At 39.6% G+C, this 18,957-nt stretch overlaps 1 protein-coding gene across 1 annotated transcript in view; it reads left to right on the plus strand.

Annotated features, from left to right (window-relative positions):
• unc5b (unc-5 netrin receptor B) overlaps positions 1-18,957 on the plus strand; it is a 67,530-nt gene that overhangs the window by 39,496 nt on the left and 9,077 nt on the right. Inside the window, exons 2-11 of the mRNA XM_087802447.1 lie at positions 4,566-4,796; positions 5,020-5,163; positions 5,414-5,517; positions 6,593-6,773; positions 10,159-10,326; positions 10,608-10,772; positions 14,490-14,522; positions 16,906-17,100; positions 17,178-17,546; positions 17,660-17,747. Of these exons, the coding sequence (XP_087658573.1) occupies positions 4,566-4,796; positions 5,020-5,163; positions 5,414-5,517; positions 6,593-6,773; positions 10,159-10,326; positions 10,608-10,772; positions 14,490-14,522; positions 16,906-17,100; positions 17,178-17,546; positions 17,660-17,747 (1,678 nt within the window). The remainder of the gene's footprint in view (positions 1-4,565; positions 4,797-5,019; positions 5,164-5,413; positions 5,518-6,592; positions 6,774-10,158; positions 10,327-10,607; positions 10,773-14,489; positions 14,523-16,905; positions 17,101-17,177; positions 17,547-17,659; positions 17,748-18,957) is intronic.

An 18,957-nucleotide genomic window follows, 5' to 3' on the forward strand; every position in this document is an offset into this window, starting at 1 on the left:
CTCCTCCCGCCAGCTGTAATCATGCCCCGCAATGTTTATACAACGAGTCCCTTGGTGGTGGAGACTTTCAGGATTGATGACGTGAAAATTATTTTTGTTCATATTTAAGTTTTAACCTGAATTAGTGAATTCTGTTTTAACTATTTTTTTATTGACATTTTTTCCAGTTTTATGCGTGTATTAAATACTCAAGAAACTTTTCTCAGCAAAAGATATTTTCAAGTAAATATATTGCCCTTCGTCTGAAATCTCGGCGAACGAGAGGTTACGAGATCGAAGTCCATTATATTACGTAATAATGGCTTCACTCCTCCTCCCGCCAGCTGTAATCATGTTTATACAACGAGTCCCTTGGTGGTGGAGACCTTCAGGATTGATGACGTGAATATTATTTTTGTTCATATTTAAGTTTTAACCTGAATTAGTAAATTCTGTTTCAACTATATTTTTATTGACATTTTTTCCTGTTTTATGCGTGTATTACATTCTCAAGAAACTTTTCTCAGTAAAAGATATTTTCAAGTAAATCTATTGCCCTTCGTCTGAAATCTCGGCGAACGAGAGGTTACGAGATTGAAGTCCATTATATTACGTAATAATGGCTTCACTCCTCCTCCCGCCAGCTTTAATCATGCCCCGCAATGTTTATACAACAAGTCCCTTGGTGGTGGAGACTTCCAGGATTGATGACGCAAAAATTATTTTTGTTTATATTTAAGTTTTAACTTGATTTAGTAAATTCTGTTACAACTATATATTTTTTTATTGACATTTTTTCCTGTTTTATGCGTGTATTTAATACTAAAGAAACTTTTCTCAGCAAAAGATATTTTCAAGAAATTCTATTGCCCTTCAAAATACATTTTACACAACAAAAAAACATTTTGTAATAAAGTAAAGCTTGGTGGCGTAGAGAATAGCTGGTAGGCTTCCAGCTTAAAACAACTTGTGCCCTTTGTGTGTCTGTGTAGAGTTTGTTTCCCCGTATGGGTTCACTCTAGGCACTGTGGTTTCCTTCCATTGTACAAAACATAAAGAGATTTATCTTAAAAATCGAACAACATTTGGTCTGTTTAGAGTGACTATACACACAAATGAAAAGTGAAAAAATGAAAAATTGTGTGTTAGGATTTTCCCTATTCAACTTTTTGTTTATAGTTTACATGTTTTAGTAACGATAATACAAGTAATTCAAATCTGAACTTTGTTATTTAAGGTAAATCAGATGTGTCAAGACCTGTTGATGTGTTGATGAATAGACGCCGTTGTTTAAGATTAGATAAGAGACTTCCGATAAGAGTAAAACTGCCGCCGAAGGAAATTTGATAAAGAATAAACACATAGATATAAGTTTTAAGAGTGAAAAGAAAAATGTCCTATTCTGAGTTATACTCCAGACAGTTTGGTTGATATACCTTTTGTTGTTTTCGCGACCTTGACTTCTAAAAGTTGTCGATCTTATGTGGTTGACTTTTAAATCCTTGCTCAAAATGTTTTTAGTGGGAGGAGACCAGAGTTCCCAGAGGAAACCAAAATAAGCAATGTGGCAAATATCTAAAAAAAACTTTTTTAATTTATAATGGTGCCGCCCTTTTATTGTATTTTCTCAATATTACTTAGGTATTTTTTCCAAATGCTTATGGTTAATAACAGGAAAGGTATTTTAGTACATGTTTAGAAATTTAAGATAATTGGAATTGAGGAAGTGCTTCTGTATGATTAAACCCAAAATATATGCCATTTTTTTTATATTGATACTTTACTGTGAGTCTCTGAAGTCGTTTCACAGGCATCTTTGAAGGAAATATTATGTATTGAAGATAATAACATAGATGTCTCTTTGAGCTAATACATATGCTTTTAACACTTCAAAATAGTCATGACTAAGACAAATGAGTCCCAGGTAATTGGTCATTTCCGCTGCTTTATTTTCAGCATTCACGTCCTCGTCTGCCACTTGAAACTCAAGAAAGAAATGAATATTGCAGTTTTTAATTGTCTAATCCTGGGGGGTCAAGTCGGCGATGGTTCTGCCTTCATTTCGACGAACCTGACGGACGAGAGAAGAGGCTTGGGCCGCTGTGTTTGAACCACCTGTGTCAGAGATTAGGGTCAAGATGTAAGGCTGTTCAAATATCCCATGAATCCCTGCAGCCCTTTAGCTCCGAAGAACAAAGTCTGTGAAGAGGAAAAGAAATTAGACAGGGAGGGCGAGTTGAGGAAGCGAAAAATAGGAGACGGTATCCTTCTAAGTAGTTTCTCATGTTCGGCGGCCGCAGAATAACGGATCACGTGGGGCTTGATACATTTTGAAAGACGAACACCACAAAAATTTGTCTGCCTGACATCTCCAATGTTGGCACCGGCGTCCAGATGGATGGATGATGTCTTTTTTTTGCTGCTGCACTTTAAATACTCTCTGATACCGGAAGGTTTTGATTTAAACTTTCGCAAATCGTCACGACTTTTCGTGGAGAGTAAAATCACAACCTCGTGAATTTTTTGGCCCTTCCGTCCCCGTCGACGTAAGGGGGTCTCTCCATGTGTGTGTGACACCTGCAGCGTTTTGCTAATCCATGGAGAAACTTTTAAAAAAAAAACACAATCAAAAAATGCTACAAGCTCGGTTCTGTCTGTAAAGCCCAGCTGAGTCATCCAGAGCGAGGCAGGAGAGCTTCCGTCGCCTGCTGCGTGGATGTAATTGGAACAGACTTGTACGTGCACGTCATGGCTTCTGTCGTTCAGGTGAGCTCATCGAGAAAGTCGCTTTAAAAACTCACCAGAGACAGGAAGTCAAGTGTGTCGGAAGAATGATAGAAATGATAATGACACGTTTTATCAGTTTGTGTAGTAAATTTTGAACCGACGCATCGCGGACAGTAAGTGCTGAGAAGTTTGGAGTCTTGGGGGAGGACGGATGGTTTGTCAACGTTGACTAAGAATGTTGTTGGTGAAGATACCGGGAGAAAAGGAACAACAACTAGTGGTGTTCATAATAAGTAAAGTCGGACTAGAAGATGAGCTTCAAAGGGTCAAATGCTTGGGAAAGACCTTTAGTCCAAGGAAAATATTATTTCAAATAAATACTAAAGTCCCACTGTACTTATCAAACTGCTCGGTATCAAACCTGGTTCTTTTGTAGCACCGACCGAAATGCTTCTACAGTACAGAGTCACTTAGTTTTTCTGGACCAGGTTACCCACCGTGATCAAAACCCAATATTGTGTGAAGATAGATTGACTCATAAGGGACAAAGGCAGTGAACAATTTGAGTGATTTGTCACTTGTTAGCAAGTTTTTACTGGACATTATTTGTGTTTTTTTTCTATAAGAAGACAGATTGGAGGGGAAATTTACCAAACCCCGAAATCTGTTCAATGTGTATGGTCTTTTTCTATGAATATATCGAAAAAAATTGGTAATTAAAAAAAAAATGATGCTTCTGGAATCGCTATCATTAAGTGAAGGTATCAGTATCGGTACCGACAATTAATAACCAGCCCAAAAATCCTACACTTCACCTATTGCTGGTGAGGGTTTGATGAAGCTTCATGAAACAGTGTCATGTTGTTCAGTAGGGGGTGCTATTAGTTCAAAAATTATGTGATGATTCATTAGAAAATAGTGCAGAGAACGCCATCTAGTGGACTCTGAAATGAATGATACTTCATCAGACCATCACGACCTATTGCTATGAACTCACGGTAGTTACCTAAAAATGTACAAGGTCGTTGATACAAGACGCTAAGAGAAGTACAGCCACTTGAGAATGCTTGGGCACCTTAACCCTTGCGTTATCTCAGGGTCAAGATGACCCAAGACCTGAAAACCAATGTGTTTGTGGTATCCTTTGTGTTGTCTTTGGGTCAAGGTGAACGACCTCCTTGGCTTACAGAAATACATTTGCAGTGGTGGAGGTCCACCTGGACCCAGAGACAACACAAAGGATACAACAAACACATTTGTTTTCAGGCCCTTGGGTCACCTTGACCCTGAGATAACACAAGGGTTACGAATGGCTCCTTGTCATGCTGCCTGGTAGGTGCTGGAGGCGGCTTCCATGCCTTGGATGGACAAGATAAATCAGTTGAGGTCCATTATTTAGTGTCCTTAGACGGACGGTCGACCTTCATGCAACACCGTCTCCACATCTTAAAAGTCCAACAAGTCCTTTTCTACTTTCCCTCGATTAAAAGATGTGCACCACACAAAAAAAAAATGTGTGAAATGTAATTACAATTTCTTTGAGGTTGTGGGTTAAAACGCATCATTCCTGTCACAGCACATCTCCTGGAAAATGTCAGGAGATAATACAAAAACCACAGGAATCTGTCTGGAGAAGGTCACGGGCTCCTCTCTCCTGCAGAGGCCAGGACTCGGCCCGCTGGGGTCTCAGTGGAAGGTCTGCCATTGACCAGATTACCTCCCAATACAGGAGGTGAAAATGTCACGCGGCTCTTTATTTACCGTTGACCTGCAAATGTGTCCCTGATGGGACATAAACCGTCTCGTTGCATCCGCAATTATCTCCCAAATATAATGCTGTATTATTGTGTTTCCTTCAGAGAGCGCCGACTACAGCGACGCGGAGGTCCTCCCCGAGTCCTTCCCCTCGGCGCCGGCGGAGCCCCTTCCCGAGTTCCTGCTGGAACCCGAGGACGCGTTCATCGTCAAGAACCGGCCGGTCCAGCTGCGCTGCCGGGCGTCGCCGGCCACGCAGATCTACTTCAAGTGCAACGGAGAATGGGTCAACCAGAACGACCACGTGACCCGAGAGAGCGTGGACCAGATCACAGGTGCGGAATCTAGAAGGTTCCTTATAAGGTCACCTTGTACTTAACAGACCCCGACATCATAGTCGATTACGGAGAAAATCATTAAGCGACTACATAATCCATTACCTTCCATAGGACTTTATGAGATCGTTAACCAGACTCGGGGGCCAGGAGCCAATTTTCGCTTGTTTATACGCGAGCTGTTAAATATGCCCCACTAATTTTCTTCTTCCCGGGGGGACAGGTCTGGTGGTGAGAGAGGTGGACATCTCCGTGTCAAGGACTCAAGTGGAGGAGTTGTTCGGGCTGGAGGACTACTGGTGCCAGTGCGTCGCCTGGAGCTCGGCCGGAACCACCAAGAGCAACCGAGCCTACGTCCGCATAGCATGTACGTATCATAGCGGGGCCCGACCCATTTAAGACTCAGAAGGATTTTAAGTTGAGATCAGAGTCTCTACTTTTGCTCACAGTGTTACAAACACACAGATTCAAAACCGGGCGTCAGCAGACATGTTTGTTGAAAGTGTGTCAGTTTAAGTATATCCTGTATATCTCTTGTCTGTGATGCTTTATCGTCGCCGGAGTGTGAGCGACGTGTTTCATGAGGGAGTGTGTGACAAGTCAACTGTTGCTCGCAGATCTGAGGAAGAACTTCGAGCAGGAGCCGCTGGGGCGAGAGGTGCGCCTGGAGCAGGAGGTGCTGCTGCAGTGTCGCCCCCCGGAGGGCATGCCGGTCGCAGAGGTGCGTCTATGACGTTCTCTTTTTTTCTTATTATAAATTAATGATAAACATTAATAAAATGGGTGATTCTACAAGACATTAATATTATATAAAGCTAATCTGAATAAAAGTAAAGAATTGCACGACATTATTACATTATTAATATTAATAAAGCCATAAAAATCTATATTAATTATTATTATCATTACATTATTCATAGAGAAGGTTACTACTATAACAAGCAAAATACACTTTGTTTCGGAGACAATACATACAGTTACTATTAATATTTCCCCTGTAATTGTATTAAATGAAAATATTCTTGTTTTCATCGATTTCATGTATATCGAATTAGGTTGTTATTAGAATTAGTTGCTAATATTCTTCCTTGATTTTCTGGAACTCCTGTTGTGTTATCAGTTTTATCTTGATCTTTAAAATATATACTTTATTGAATATTGTTTTGATTGTTTAAGCGCTTTGTGACCCTGGTCTGGAAAAGCGCTATATAAATAAAAAATTACTTACTTAATATAAACTGGACGTTACTTTTCACACGCGAGGAAATTGTCCTTTTTTTTGGAAAAATTAATAATTTGAATCATGAGCAAAAAGTAAAATCTTAGCTGGGCTTGTAAGTTTGAATTGACTGGCAATTGGTTTTAAACCAATTCATTTTCTACAGGGATGGTTTGGGTCAACAGACCATTGTGTAGCAGGTTGTGTACTTGGTTTCTCTGTGCCTTAATAATCCTTTCAAAAACTGCTTAATAAATCAAGTAAATTAAGTACATTATAGAATTAAAGCATTTCTACCAGTCATACAACCATCATCAAATATATACTTAAAGTTGTTACACTTTTCTTTTTTTTTCGACAATCTATCATATTCCAAGAAACAAACTGACTAGTTTACACTTGTATATAAATATTGTTTACAGTCATATCTGACATCTCTCCTCATCATTCTTGATCCTGTCGCAATGCTTCCCTCAAGCATGTGTCTCCTAACACACCTCATCACAACTTCATTCCACGCTCGTAAAAAAAACCATATCAGAGACAGTGAGTGATGTAATGATCTGTCCTCCCTCAGGTGGACTGGCTGAAGAACGAGGACACCATCGACCCGTCGCAGGACTCTAACTTCCTCATCACCATCGACCACGACCTGATCATCAAGCAGGCCCGACTGTCGGACACCGCCAACTACACCTGCGTGGCTCGTAACGTGGTGGCCAAGCGACGCAGCAGCACCGCCACTCTCATCGTCTACGGTACTACCTCCCTTATAGCGAGTCTTAGAATGAAAACAAAGGTCATATGAGGGTCAAACAAGTGATGAGTTTTTTCTAAAAAAAAAAGGCTGTGGTGAACAAACTACTTTAATAACAAAAAAAGAAGGTAAAAGCACTGACAAAAACAGGCAAATCTCTATGGAGATTAATAAAGTGTTTTGAATTGAATCGAATTGAATGTAAGTCAGTCATTTTTATTTATATAGCGCTCTTCCAGACCAGGGTCACAAAGCGCTTAAACAATCAAAACAATATTCAATAAAGTATATACTTTAAAGGTCAAGATAAAACTGATAACACAACAGCAGTTCCAGAAAATCACAAATGACAAAGGCAGTTTATTACAGTTAAAATGTACAAATATATTAATTATCATCAGACTTTCTCCTTATTCCAGAATTAATATTTTTTGTCTTGGCAAACCCTTGATTTGAAAAGTGTTGTCCAAATGATGGATTAGCTAAACATATGTCTTTGTCCAACCGTTTGGACCGTGGGCCAACATTTCCAACAAATCCCATAAAGCCCTTCAGTCTCTGCTATAAATTGTGTAATTCGTAACTGTCAACAGCAAACACTTGTGGTAGTAAATTTAAAAGAATTTGTTGCAAAATACTATAGAAAGTTCCTGTATAACAGGAGTCGAGATTATTTTGGAGTAAACAAAAAGAGGTGGATATTTAGAACAAGCTTTGTTATATGACCTTCAGATATATTTTGGTAAATTTTCACACCTCCATTAAAGACAATTATAGCAGCAACAAAAAGCTGTTAAAATGGAGGAACTTCTTGTTATAACAGATGTGCTAAAAAACAAAATGGAAGCTGAATGTCAAGTTGACCCTTAAACAAAGAAACAAATGAAAATCCAGGAGCCCATTACGCCCAAGAGTCAATTAACTTGTGGTTTATGCCGCTTCACCTTTTCAGTTCTTCATCCTTGATGGAAAGTTCACGTTAAAATCAACACTGGTGCTTGTTAGTTTGTGCTTGTTACTGCGCTCAAGATTAATTCATGGATAAATGTTATGTATAAATCTTTTTTTTTAGTCTATTTTACATTTAGTTTTAGTTTTATTTCCGAATCAAGTGGAAAGACCCGAGAAACCAGCTCGAACAGTCTATTTGTAAGAAAACTGTAACTTTGTTTTACTAGTTCAAAATGAAAAATTCTCCACAAAAAAAAGGTCAAAGGTCAGATCACACTTAAACCTCAAAGTATGAGGTATTGCATAAGAATCCAAAACTTTTATTACCACACAACACTTTTTTTTCGTGGCGACATTACAGAGTAAACCAATGAAATAATATATATATGAAGTATAATTCCAAAATGAACTACATAAAAAGTAACTAGAGTATTGAACTTGTATGTGTAATTTACTGACCACTGGCCAAACAAACATTTGCTGCTTACAAACTACATTAAAGAACAAATTAAAACGTTATTCATCCAAAGAGAAGTTGGTTTGAATGGAACTGGAAGGAAGTTTAAACACTTGAGTCGACTGCTTAGAAATTAATAAAATATATCTATATATAAAGATATTGTGAGCTAAAACTACTATTCTATGAGGTATTTTCTGAAGCCTGGCAAGTTTCCCCAAATTTGTATTTATTTTTAATCAGCCAAACATTTGGGAATTGGCAGTAAGTTTTCCAGCTATAGTCTGAAAAAAAAAAAATCATTGAACTCTTTCTTAAAAAAAACTTCTGACTCATAAAGGTTTGTTATCTAATCGCGTTTGCAGATTGCGTTTAGGAACAGGCTGCCGCGTACCATTAACCTCTTTTTTAAAGCAGCTGCCTTAAATATCACCGTCAAAAGATGAAAAAGAGATGACGGTGGCAAAAAAAAAAAAGCAGGAGCAGAATTAAAAGTGAAATCTCCTCTTTAATTAAACAACTGGGGGAAAGGGAAAGAAAGTGTGGAGTCAAAAGGTTACAAATATAAAGTCGAGAATTTAGCCCCAGCAGGGAGACGCAGATGAAGGAGTGGATTATTATTAAACTTGTTATTAAAGCATTAGTAGAGAATTATTAAAGCATTATTAGAGAATTATTAAAGCATTATTAAACTTGTTATTAAAGCATTATTAGAGAATTATTAAAGCATTATTAGAGCGTCATTCATTCCTCGTGCTATTAGGCTGTTTAATCCTGAGTTTGGGGGCAGAGTGGAGGGAAAAGATGATATTCCATGTTAATCTTTGTATCTTTTTTCTTTGTTATCTTTCTTTGATCCATGTTCTTTATCTTTGGATTTAGATTGTGTCATCTTGCACTTTTTTATAGAAACTTTGTTCTTGTTTTAAAAATCTATCTTCTGTGTTGCTAGAAAAAACATTTCTCAGGAGGGATCATCTATCTATCTATCTATCTATCTATCTATCTATCTATCTATCTATCTATCTTTCTCCATCTATCTATCTATCTTTCTTTCTTTTGCTCTATCTATCTATCTATCTTTCTTTCTATCGCTCCATCCATCCATCCATCCATCCATCCATCCATCTATCTATCCATCTATCTATCACTCTATCTATCTATCTATCTATCTATCTATCTATCTATCTATCTATCTATCTATCTATCTATCTATCTATCTATCTATCTATCTATCTGTCTATCTATCTTTCTCCATCTATCTATCTATCTTTCTTTCTTTCGCTCTATCTATCTATCTATCTTTCTTTCTATCGCTCCATCCATCCATCCATCCATCCATCCATCCATCTATCCATCTATCTATCTATCTATCGCTCTATCTATCTATCTATCTTTCTTTCTATCGCTCTATCTATCTATCTATCTATCCTTCGTTCGCTCTATCTATCCATCTATCTTTCTTTCTTTTGCTCTATCTATCTATCTATCTATCTATCTATCTATCTATCTATCTATCTATCTTTCTTTCTTTCTATTGCTCTATCACTCTATCTATTCATCTATCTATCTATCTATGTATCGCTCTATCTATCGCTCTATCTATCGCTCTATCTATCTATCTATCTATCTATCTATCTATCGCTCTATCTATCTATCTTTCTATCGCTCTATCTATCTATCTATCTATCTATCTATTATTAAAGCATTATTAAAGCCTTATTAAAGGTTACTAGAGGGTTTGTGGTCAGGACAAGAAACAGTGTCTTCAGTTTTAAATGCCACTAGGTGTCGCTCTAAGTTTGAAAATGATGCCACGTTTCACTGAATTGGTCAATTAGAAGCAAAAGATGATAAAGCCGAGAGTGCCATCTAGTGGCCTTTCAAAAAGAAGACACTGTATCACGATATGTTTCATGAGGCGTCATCAACCCATCACTAGCATTCACTAGTTTCCCTCTTGTGTTTTTATCATCAGTGAGCGGCGGGTGGTCTTCGTGGACGGAGTGGTCCGAATGTAACACCCGGTGTGGGCGGGGCTGGCAGCGAAGGACCCGCAGCTGCACCAATCCTGCGCCTCTCAACGGCGGCGCCTTCTGCGACGGCCCTCCTTTCCAGAGGATCACCTGCACCACTCTCTGTCCGGGTGAGGATGACGATCACATTATGGGATGTGTTGTTGGTGTAAATGTTGAATCATCCATTTAAAGTAGCTTCAAGTTGCCCTCGTTCTCATCCCTTCAAACTCCGTCAGGCCACTCCAGCTCAAACTCTCTCTGAATGCTTTAGCAACTTGTTAAATGATGCACACAGACCATTACATGTTCATCCTGCCATGTGCTAACTTTATCAACCACAGCTGATGGAAGTCTGTTCCTGCCTTTCTGTGGCCCGGGTGGGTTTAAACCCTTCTTTGTCTCATTCCAGTGGACGGAGGTTGGACGGACTGGGCCAAGTGGTCAGCCTGTGGAACCGAGTGCACCCACTGGAGGAGCCGGGAGTGCCAGGCCCCGCCGCCCAGGAACGGGGGGAAGCACTGCAGCGGCAGCATGATGGAGAGCAAGAACTGCACCGAGGGTCTCTGTAGTCGAAGTAAGTCAACGCGTTAGTTTGGTCGCTGGTGAACTCACTGCTTTTAGAAACACAATCTACAGTATTTGGTACCTTCTAGCACTTGTATCAAGGACTGATTTTTGGAACTGGTATTTTGCAAGAACCTCCCTCGAGACCCAAGTCAACAAGAAACTTATCGCGAAATTAAACCATACCAACCAAAACTCCAGCTGATAACTTCTTTTTTTATTTTATAATTTTTTTGGCATTAATAAAGCATTATTAAAGCATTATGAGAACATTATAAAAGCATTATTAAAGCGTTATTAGAGCAGTATTAGAGCATTTTAAAAGCATTTTTTATTTTATACATTTTTATGCGTCCTTTAAAATCATAGAAATATATTGTCGTCTTTCTTGACCTCTTACTTTAATGTTTTTTCCATTGTTTTCTTTGTTTTCCATTTACATTAAATGATATGTTATAAATATTATAATTATTCATCTTTTTTTTTTTATTAGTTGATTTTTGAAAATATATATAAAAACGTAATACTGTTTAAGTTTATTTTGTTTCAGGTTTAATGGTAAACCTTTCAACAACTAAATTTACTTATTTTTCAAATATCTTCACATATTTACTGGTGTTTTTTTATTTTACAAAAATCAAAATGGTGAAAATGTGTTCAAAATGAGTGGTTGAAGAGGTTTTATGAAACAGGATGACATGGTGTACTCGAAACTTTGGTCACTAATTCAATGAAATCATTTTTTAAACTGAGAGAACCACCGACCCAGCTCTGAAAATTACATGACTATGGTTATCAGTGATGGCACTGGTACCACAGTTGTTTCTGACATAAACCGTATTAATCATTCATCATTTATTTCGGTTCTTTATTAAGATTTTATTTTAGAAAAATCTCAATACACAATAATAAGAAAAACTATATTTTTAAGCAAAATACTTTGATTAATCAGTTTTCCAGTACCCACTTCCTCCGTACGCTTTTGTGTAAGTCGTCCCACGCGATTTAACCCCAAAATAATACTGACAGAACATAACACATGTAAGATAAATTAGTAAAATTAAAATTGTATTAACTTTCCTGACTCAAATGTTGAAGTCTTCCTCTCCAAGATGCAGTAAGTCCCTCCTCATGACCCTGTTTTGAACTTATTGCTTCATCTCCGAAATCCCGTCGAACGAGAGGTTACGAGAGCGGAGTCCATTATGACGTAATAATGGGCTTCACTCCTCCTCCTCTGGCTGTAATCACGGCCCTGCTTTGCTTGACAGTGTTTCTCAGAGTTCTCGCACGAGCAGCTTTGAGGTAGAACATGAATTATGTTGAGAGAGATGATAGACAAGAAAAAAAGGGCAAAATCTCCACCAGATGTTTCAAGAGGGTGAATTTACAAAGAAGAAGAGGCGATGGATCCGTGGAAGCACAGATGGAGGGAGGAGGACGAGACACAGCGGTGAGCGCTCGGTAAAAAAAAGCAAAGCATGACACAGCACCGGAGTCGGGGAAGTGAGCGCCGAGAAGGAAGCATATGAAAGTGAGTCAGACGCTCGCTGACACCCGATGTGCAGCAAGTGATGAGCGCGGAGAAATCCAGCTGACAGCGCATTAGAGTACAGATCCGCAGAGGCGCTGCATTCAAGAACACACTTTAGAAAGACTCAAAAGAGCGTCACGGCGGAGCTCAGCGCACGTGCAGCCCGGATCATCCATGCGCGCTCAGAGTCCGACAGACAAGGCACGCACTTCCTGACGGAAGCTGGACGCCGATAAGTCGTCCCAGGAGGACGTCTGGGAAAAAAAAAACAGGAGCTCGACGGGCTGAGGTGAACCCGGGGCGAACGCGGCGCCGGAGACGCAATCTGTGACTGTAACAGTCAAGCAGCGTTTAACGAAACAAACATGTTTTTTTGGGGGGAATAAACCGCCAGATGTTTGGGCTTCACCACCGAGGCTGATATAATGTTGACGGAATTGTGATTCCATTTTCGGATTTTAATGAGCATTGCCTGGAGTTTTTTTTTTTTTTGTGCTGTGTTATGACAACAAATCAATCAAAGCTAAACGTTCATTGGCTGTGATTACAAACATTCTGGTGTATTACAAGAAAACAACTTGAAATACAGTAGTTTAATCAACACATTATTAAGATAATCCGAGCCACAGATTTTACAACGAGCAGCTGAAAAAACATACTAATCTTCACACGTTACTACAATGTTGGAGTTTTAATTAGTAAACAGAATTAAAGCAACGCTAGCGGCTTTTAGGGATAACAATTAGCTCTTTACCGAAAAATAAATGAATGAAATCAAACTAATTCAAGTGTTTTAAAACGATAAACATTTTCTGTGAGAAATGATGTGTCGTGACAAAATTATATTAGGAATAAATGTGAATTATAAAGACAATCATTAAAGTAAAATCTTATGATGATGTGAGACAATATTCATTTAAAAAAAAGTGATTCACAGTGAAAGAAAGGGTGATTTTTATCTCCAAAGTATGTATTTAAAAATTTTTGTGAAAACAACCTAATATAAACATTTATTAAAATATGTAAATGATCTAAAAACAGGCTTAGTAGTAAAAGGTATTTACAAATATTAGAAAATGGGGCCACAAACGAAAAGTTTTTTTATTTGAAGAAAAGCACTCTGAGAGTGCAGACCTCCATCCGTGGGTAATGAGCAGCATTTTCGTTATTGAAAAATAATGTTGTTTTTTTTAAGCATTTGAAATATGACACGAGAGTTGTGGCTCTCTGCACCACAGAGAGTTACAAATCTTTAAATCGTTAATAATGCAAACAGATAATTGGTCAAAAATTGCTGAGTTAGTCCTTAATGATGGACAAGAAGGCCATCAGTCCCTACTGGTCAACAACACCACGTTCTGCTCGTTTTGCCCCATTATTGCATAAACCTTTTCAGCGTCACAAATCCAGACAAAGGTTGTGTCCCAAATCACACACTTCTGCACTTAAACTTAATATTTTGAGTGCACAAGTAAGTCCCATTGAGCAGTGTGCGAAAATGTAGTGAGCAATGAGCACTCAAATGGCCAAAAAGTGTGGATCGATGGAAACTTTCAACCGTCAATGGCCGCCATCTTAGTGACATAGATGACGCTAAACGGAAGCTACGTGCTCAGATCGTATCCGGCGTAAATGTTTGACAAAACACAAGTTTTATCACAAAACAACACAACAACAGTAACAACAAAATAACACAACTTAATAACGTGTTTCAATTGGTGAAAAGCGTTGTCAAGTGTCGGCGATAAGGTTAAAATCAGCGTTAAAAAGTAGTAGAGGAAGAAGCTGTCGAGTCAGTGTGTATGGGTAACGTGTACTGTAAACCAGTGCACTCGGAGAAGTGTGCGATCAGGGGACACAGCCCTAGACGTATCAATTGTGAATGCCTGATTTTTGAAACTGAAAAAAGAAAATCCAACTACACACCACGGTTGCCGCACAACGCTGTGACACACTGTAATCTCTATGTTAATTGTGAAACCCGCTCATGTTTATTATTTTCCATCCGGATGATTCTCTGGTTCTGCTCGTCTCCTTTCATGTCCACATTTTTCTATTTTCATATTGATGAGTTTATGTTCCAATTCTGTTCCGTCGTCGCTGTAACTGTATAATTTGCATAATAACATCCTTTTTTTTTTTATTTATATATTTACTTTCTTCTGTTTGTTTTTGCTTCTCCTGTTCGAACAGATAAAAAGGTTTCTATTGAACATGCAAGCCATCGTAAGTTCACCTTTTCCCACGACTCTCACTTTTGTGTGCGCACATCTGTGCATGTTGTGAGTCCTAACATCTGTGCCCGTCTCCCCCTCGCTCACGCCACTCCCCGAAGCCGGCGTTCCTAATTGAGCGCTTGTTACGTAACACGAAGCGACGGAGGGTCGTCGGAGTAACTTAACAAAAAAACCCTCTAATCTGCTCCGCCGTCGCGCTAATCCAACATGAGAGAAGGAAGGGGGATCCCGGGGAAGCAGACCAAGTAATGTGACTCTTTGATCGAGGAGCTGTGAGGTGGAAGCAGATAAGACCTAAAAAAAAATAAAAAATAAACATTTTGAGAGCGGTCCGACAAGAGTCGATCGGTGATGTTTCTGAAGCGGACGCCGGGTCAGCTCGCAGTAACGCACCTAATTCAACATTGTTTCTGCTCCTTGGTAATAAGTGTGGACGGCTGTCGGATTGGGTTCCGTCGGGCCACGTGAGCGTGGGATCTCTCTCTCTCTCCGTCTGCCTCCAGCTCCTCCGTTAAGACTTCTTCTTCTGCTCTGTTAACACGGGGCCCGTAACACTTCTATCCTTATCTGCTCTCCTACTCACCTCGCTTTTTAAAAACCTCTGTGTTCTCGCAAAAAATAAAAGCCTCGATATCCTCCCTCGTCCTGCCAAACTGCTCTCAATCCCTCCCTGTTTACCCACAACAGCTTTTTTTTGTCCTTCGCCAACCTTGCTTTTTGTTTGTCTGTGTATTTCCATGGTGTGACTGGTTCACATGTGTCAGCTTGGCCCTGCAAGGTGGTCCTGCTGGTCTCTTCACAATCAATCCCCCCCCCCGTCCAGTAGGAGAGGAGAAGTAGGAGGCACAATCCAATAAGGATTATGTGAAGCTAAGACCAAGCTATAGAAGATATTTCAGCTGGACTTCAACAAAAGGAAAAAAAAAACGTGCAGGCGCCGTTTTGGCACTTCCTGTTTGGGTTCTTCTAAACAATATCATCGTTCTTTGTGTCCACTCCGGCCCGGGAAGTGATCCTCGCTTTCATCGGCGTCCAGCTACGGAAAAAAAAACTGTTGTCAAAAAACTCTTATAGAAGTTTCAGTTGAAGTAAAGTCCTTACTTTTGAAATCCAGAGGCCAAACTTACTACTAACTTAAGTACTAGTGGCTACAAAGAGTCAGAATGTCATAATAAAGACAGTTATAATTACATTTATAAAAGAGAAGTCATTGGGCTGTAAAACACTTGGACAGTGCATACTCCTGCCAAGGATCACGTTTTCACTTGACTTCATGAAAACATACAGTGTATCACAAAAGTGAGTACACCCCTCACATTTCTGCAGATATTTAAGTGTATCTTTTCATGGGACAACACTGAAGAAATGACACTATGACAGAACGAAAAGTGGTCTGTGTGTTGCATATATAACCTAATCTTTCCCTTATAACAACTTAAAATATAGCCATTAAGTGAAATACTGAAGCAGGAAACTGGGTCGCCGTGTTCCAGCATTATAACACACCTCTAAGACGACCACTGCTTAACTAAAGAGGCCGAGGGTAAAAGTGATCTACACAGACCTACACCCAATAGAACATCTTTGGGGGCGTCCTCATCCTCGAATAAACGCCAGCTCCGTGATGTCTTCATGGGAGGGGTGTACTTACTTTCGTTGCCAGGGGTTTAGCTATTAATGGCTATCATTTGAGTTATTATTAAATACATTTACACTGTTATATGAACTTTACACAGACTTTTTTTCCGTTGTGTCAAAGTGTCAAAGTGTCATTTTGTCAGTGTTGTCCAATGAAAAGATATACTTTAATATCTGCAAAAATGTAAGGGGGTGCACTCACCCTAACCCTAACCCGCTCCCAAAAAGAAAAAGACTGAAAATCTAAATTGTTAATGAGGTCATTCAATGAAAAGAATATGATTAAATTTCCCCCCCAATATAACACATAATTAATAAACAAGTAAACATTGCTATGGCTAATAAAAACCTACCCAGCTTACTATAAATAATGAAATGATGGGATATTTAGGTAAATTAAACAGTGGGCTGGAAAGGTTTTTATATTAAGGTGGTTTTGGGGTGCTTTCTAAAATATGATGCAAAGAAAAATGTCTACTTTTCACACATATTGCCCAACATTAAACGGGTCATGTGACCAGGTAGATGGGGAAAAAAAACTGCATATTCAGATAATATAATCGAATATGAAAACTTACTTTTGACATTTTAGTTTATTGAAAACTAATCTGGTTTCATTTAGTTCATCCAACTGGTCCTAGCGTTAGAGAAGTCCCCTCACAACATGAACAGATTCTTCACTCAAAACTGATGATGATTTTGTCGTCTTTAAACACCCTCTGTTGTGTTTCCAGCCGTCGCCCCTGGAATGGGCGTCGCCGTGTACGCCGGCCTGGTCGGCGCCCTGCTGCTGTGCGTCATCCTGGTGCTGTGCGTCGGTGTGCTGGCGTACCGCCGCCGATGCCGCCATCTCCACGGCGACATCACAGACTCCTCCTCTGCTCTCACCGCTGCCTTTCACCCCGGGAACTACAAACCCCCCAGACAAGGTGACCCACACCCCCATTTTTTTATTTTATTTCTTAAATCAACAAAAAAAAGCTCACTCGTCTCGGTCGCCCCACAGATAACCCACACACTCTGCATCCGTCGGCTCCTCCGGACCTGACGGCCGGGGCCGGCACCTTCCGGAGCCCCCTGTACTCCCTGCAGTACGGGGTCAACGACAGCCTCCACAAGATCCCCATGACCACCTCCCCGCTGCTGGACCCTCTGCCCAGCCTGAAGATCAAAGTGTACAACGCGTCCACGCTGTCCTCGCTGGAGCTGCCCGCCGACATGTACCCGGGCGACCACGAGATCCTGAGTCTGAAGTCGGTGGGGACGATGGGTAGGGGGGGGGAGTACCCCTGTCACACCCTGTCCAGGGAGGCGGGGCTCAGCACCAGCACCACTCTGGGTCACCTGGGGGGGCGGCTCACCATCCCCAACACAGGTGATTGACAGGCCTTTGGACTAACTAACTAACTAACACACTTGGCACCAGCCTTGTGAGGCTTTTCTTTTGTAGGGATTGAAGTAAAAAAGTGTATTTTTCTTCTGTCGCAGGTGTGAGTCTGCTGGTTCCTCCGGGCACCATTCCGCAGGGAAAGTTCTACGAGATGTACCTCATCATCAACAAGTGGGACAAGACAACGTGAGTGTGGATCTCTAGGGGGGAACTTAGACCAGGAGAGTGATGGTTTCAACTCTTTGTTGATGATCCCATTGCACCAACCAAACATAGAGCAGATTCACCTGCACACGCGTCAAGAGTAATGCACGGTTCTAAGTCTAAGTCTTGAAAAAATAAGGTTTAAAAAAAGAGTAGCGTGGTTTCTGAAAAGCATATTTCATGTTGCATATTGACGGTAAAGATTTGCTTCGGCAATGAGTTCTTTGGGAGGGAGTGAGACGAAGAGATAAAGAGACAGTTTTTATTTAACCGTTGTGTTATCTCTGGGTCAAGGTGACCCGAAGTGGCCCGTCTTTATCCTCGAGCTAGAGACGACACAGGGGATACCACAAACACATTTGTTTTCACCTTGAACCCTGAGATAACAAGTGTTAAGTTGAAAGAATAGATGCCTCCAACATCACAAATTAAAATAAATTAACAATGATGTGTTTATTGGGTAGTGTAGGATATTTTGTAAATAAACTTAATAATAATCACTTCAATGAACAAATGAACACATTAAAACACACAGGCTTTCTAACAATCTAACAGATTTGTGAAGAAAAACACTGTTATTGAATTGATAAGCGAATTTACATTGTGGGTTTAATTGAGTTTACTGTTGTCTGCACTTTATTATTTTAGTTTTCAAGTTATTTAATAGAATTTAACACTTTTATAGTTGTATTTTTATTTAAATTTGTTTTGTGTTTTTATACAGTGTTGTTGACTTGTATTCTTGTGTGTTTCAGTGATCATTAGTTTAAAAAAATAGTGACTTTTAAGTGTGTTAAAGTCATAAAAATCTGTTATCTCTGGGCCAAGGTGACCCGAAGTGGCCCGTCTTTCTCCTCGAGCCAGAGACAACACAAGGGATACCACAAACACATTTGTTTTCACCTTGAACCCTGAGATAACACAAGTGTTAAGTTGAAAGAATAGATGCCTCCAACAAAACCATTCATAAATTGCACTTGTTGTTTTTCAGAAAGTGATTAAAGGTCAATAGTGAATATATGCTGTTTATAAATTACCTCTATTTTGTCCATTCATGTCATTTTTTTAGGTGGTTTAAAAAAAATCCTTTGAGTTTTTGTTAAAAACTCTTGGAAGTGTAATTCTACTTGGCAAAAAGGGAAAGACGGGTTTATAATTGTGTAAATAAAGGGCAGAATGACCTTGAAAATAT

Source organism: Callionymus lyra, chromosome 11, assembly GCF_982586985.1.
Source record: "Callionymus lyra chromosome 11, fCalLyr1.hap1.1, whole genome shotgun sequence".
In the NCBI taxonomy this organism is placed as follows: domain Eukaryota; kingdom Metazoa; phylum Chordata; class Actinopteri; order Syngnathiformes; family Callionymidae; genus Callionymus; species Callionymus lyra.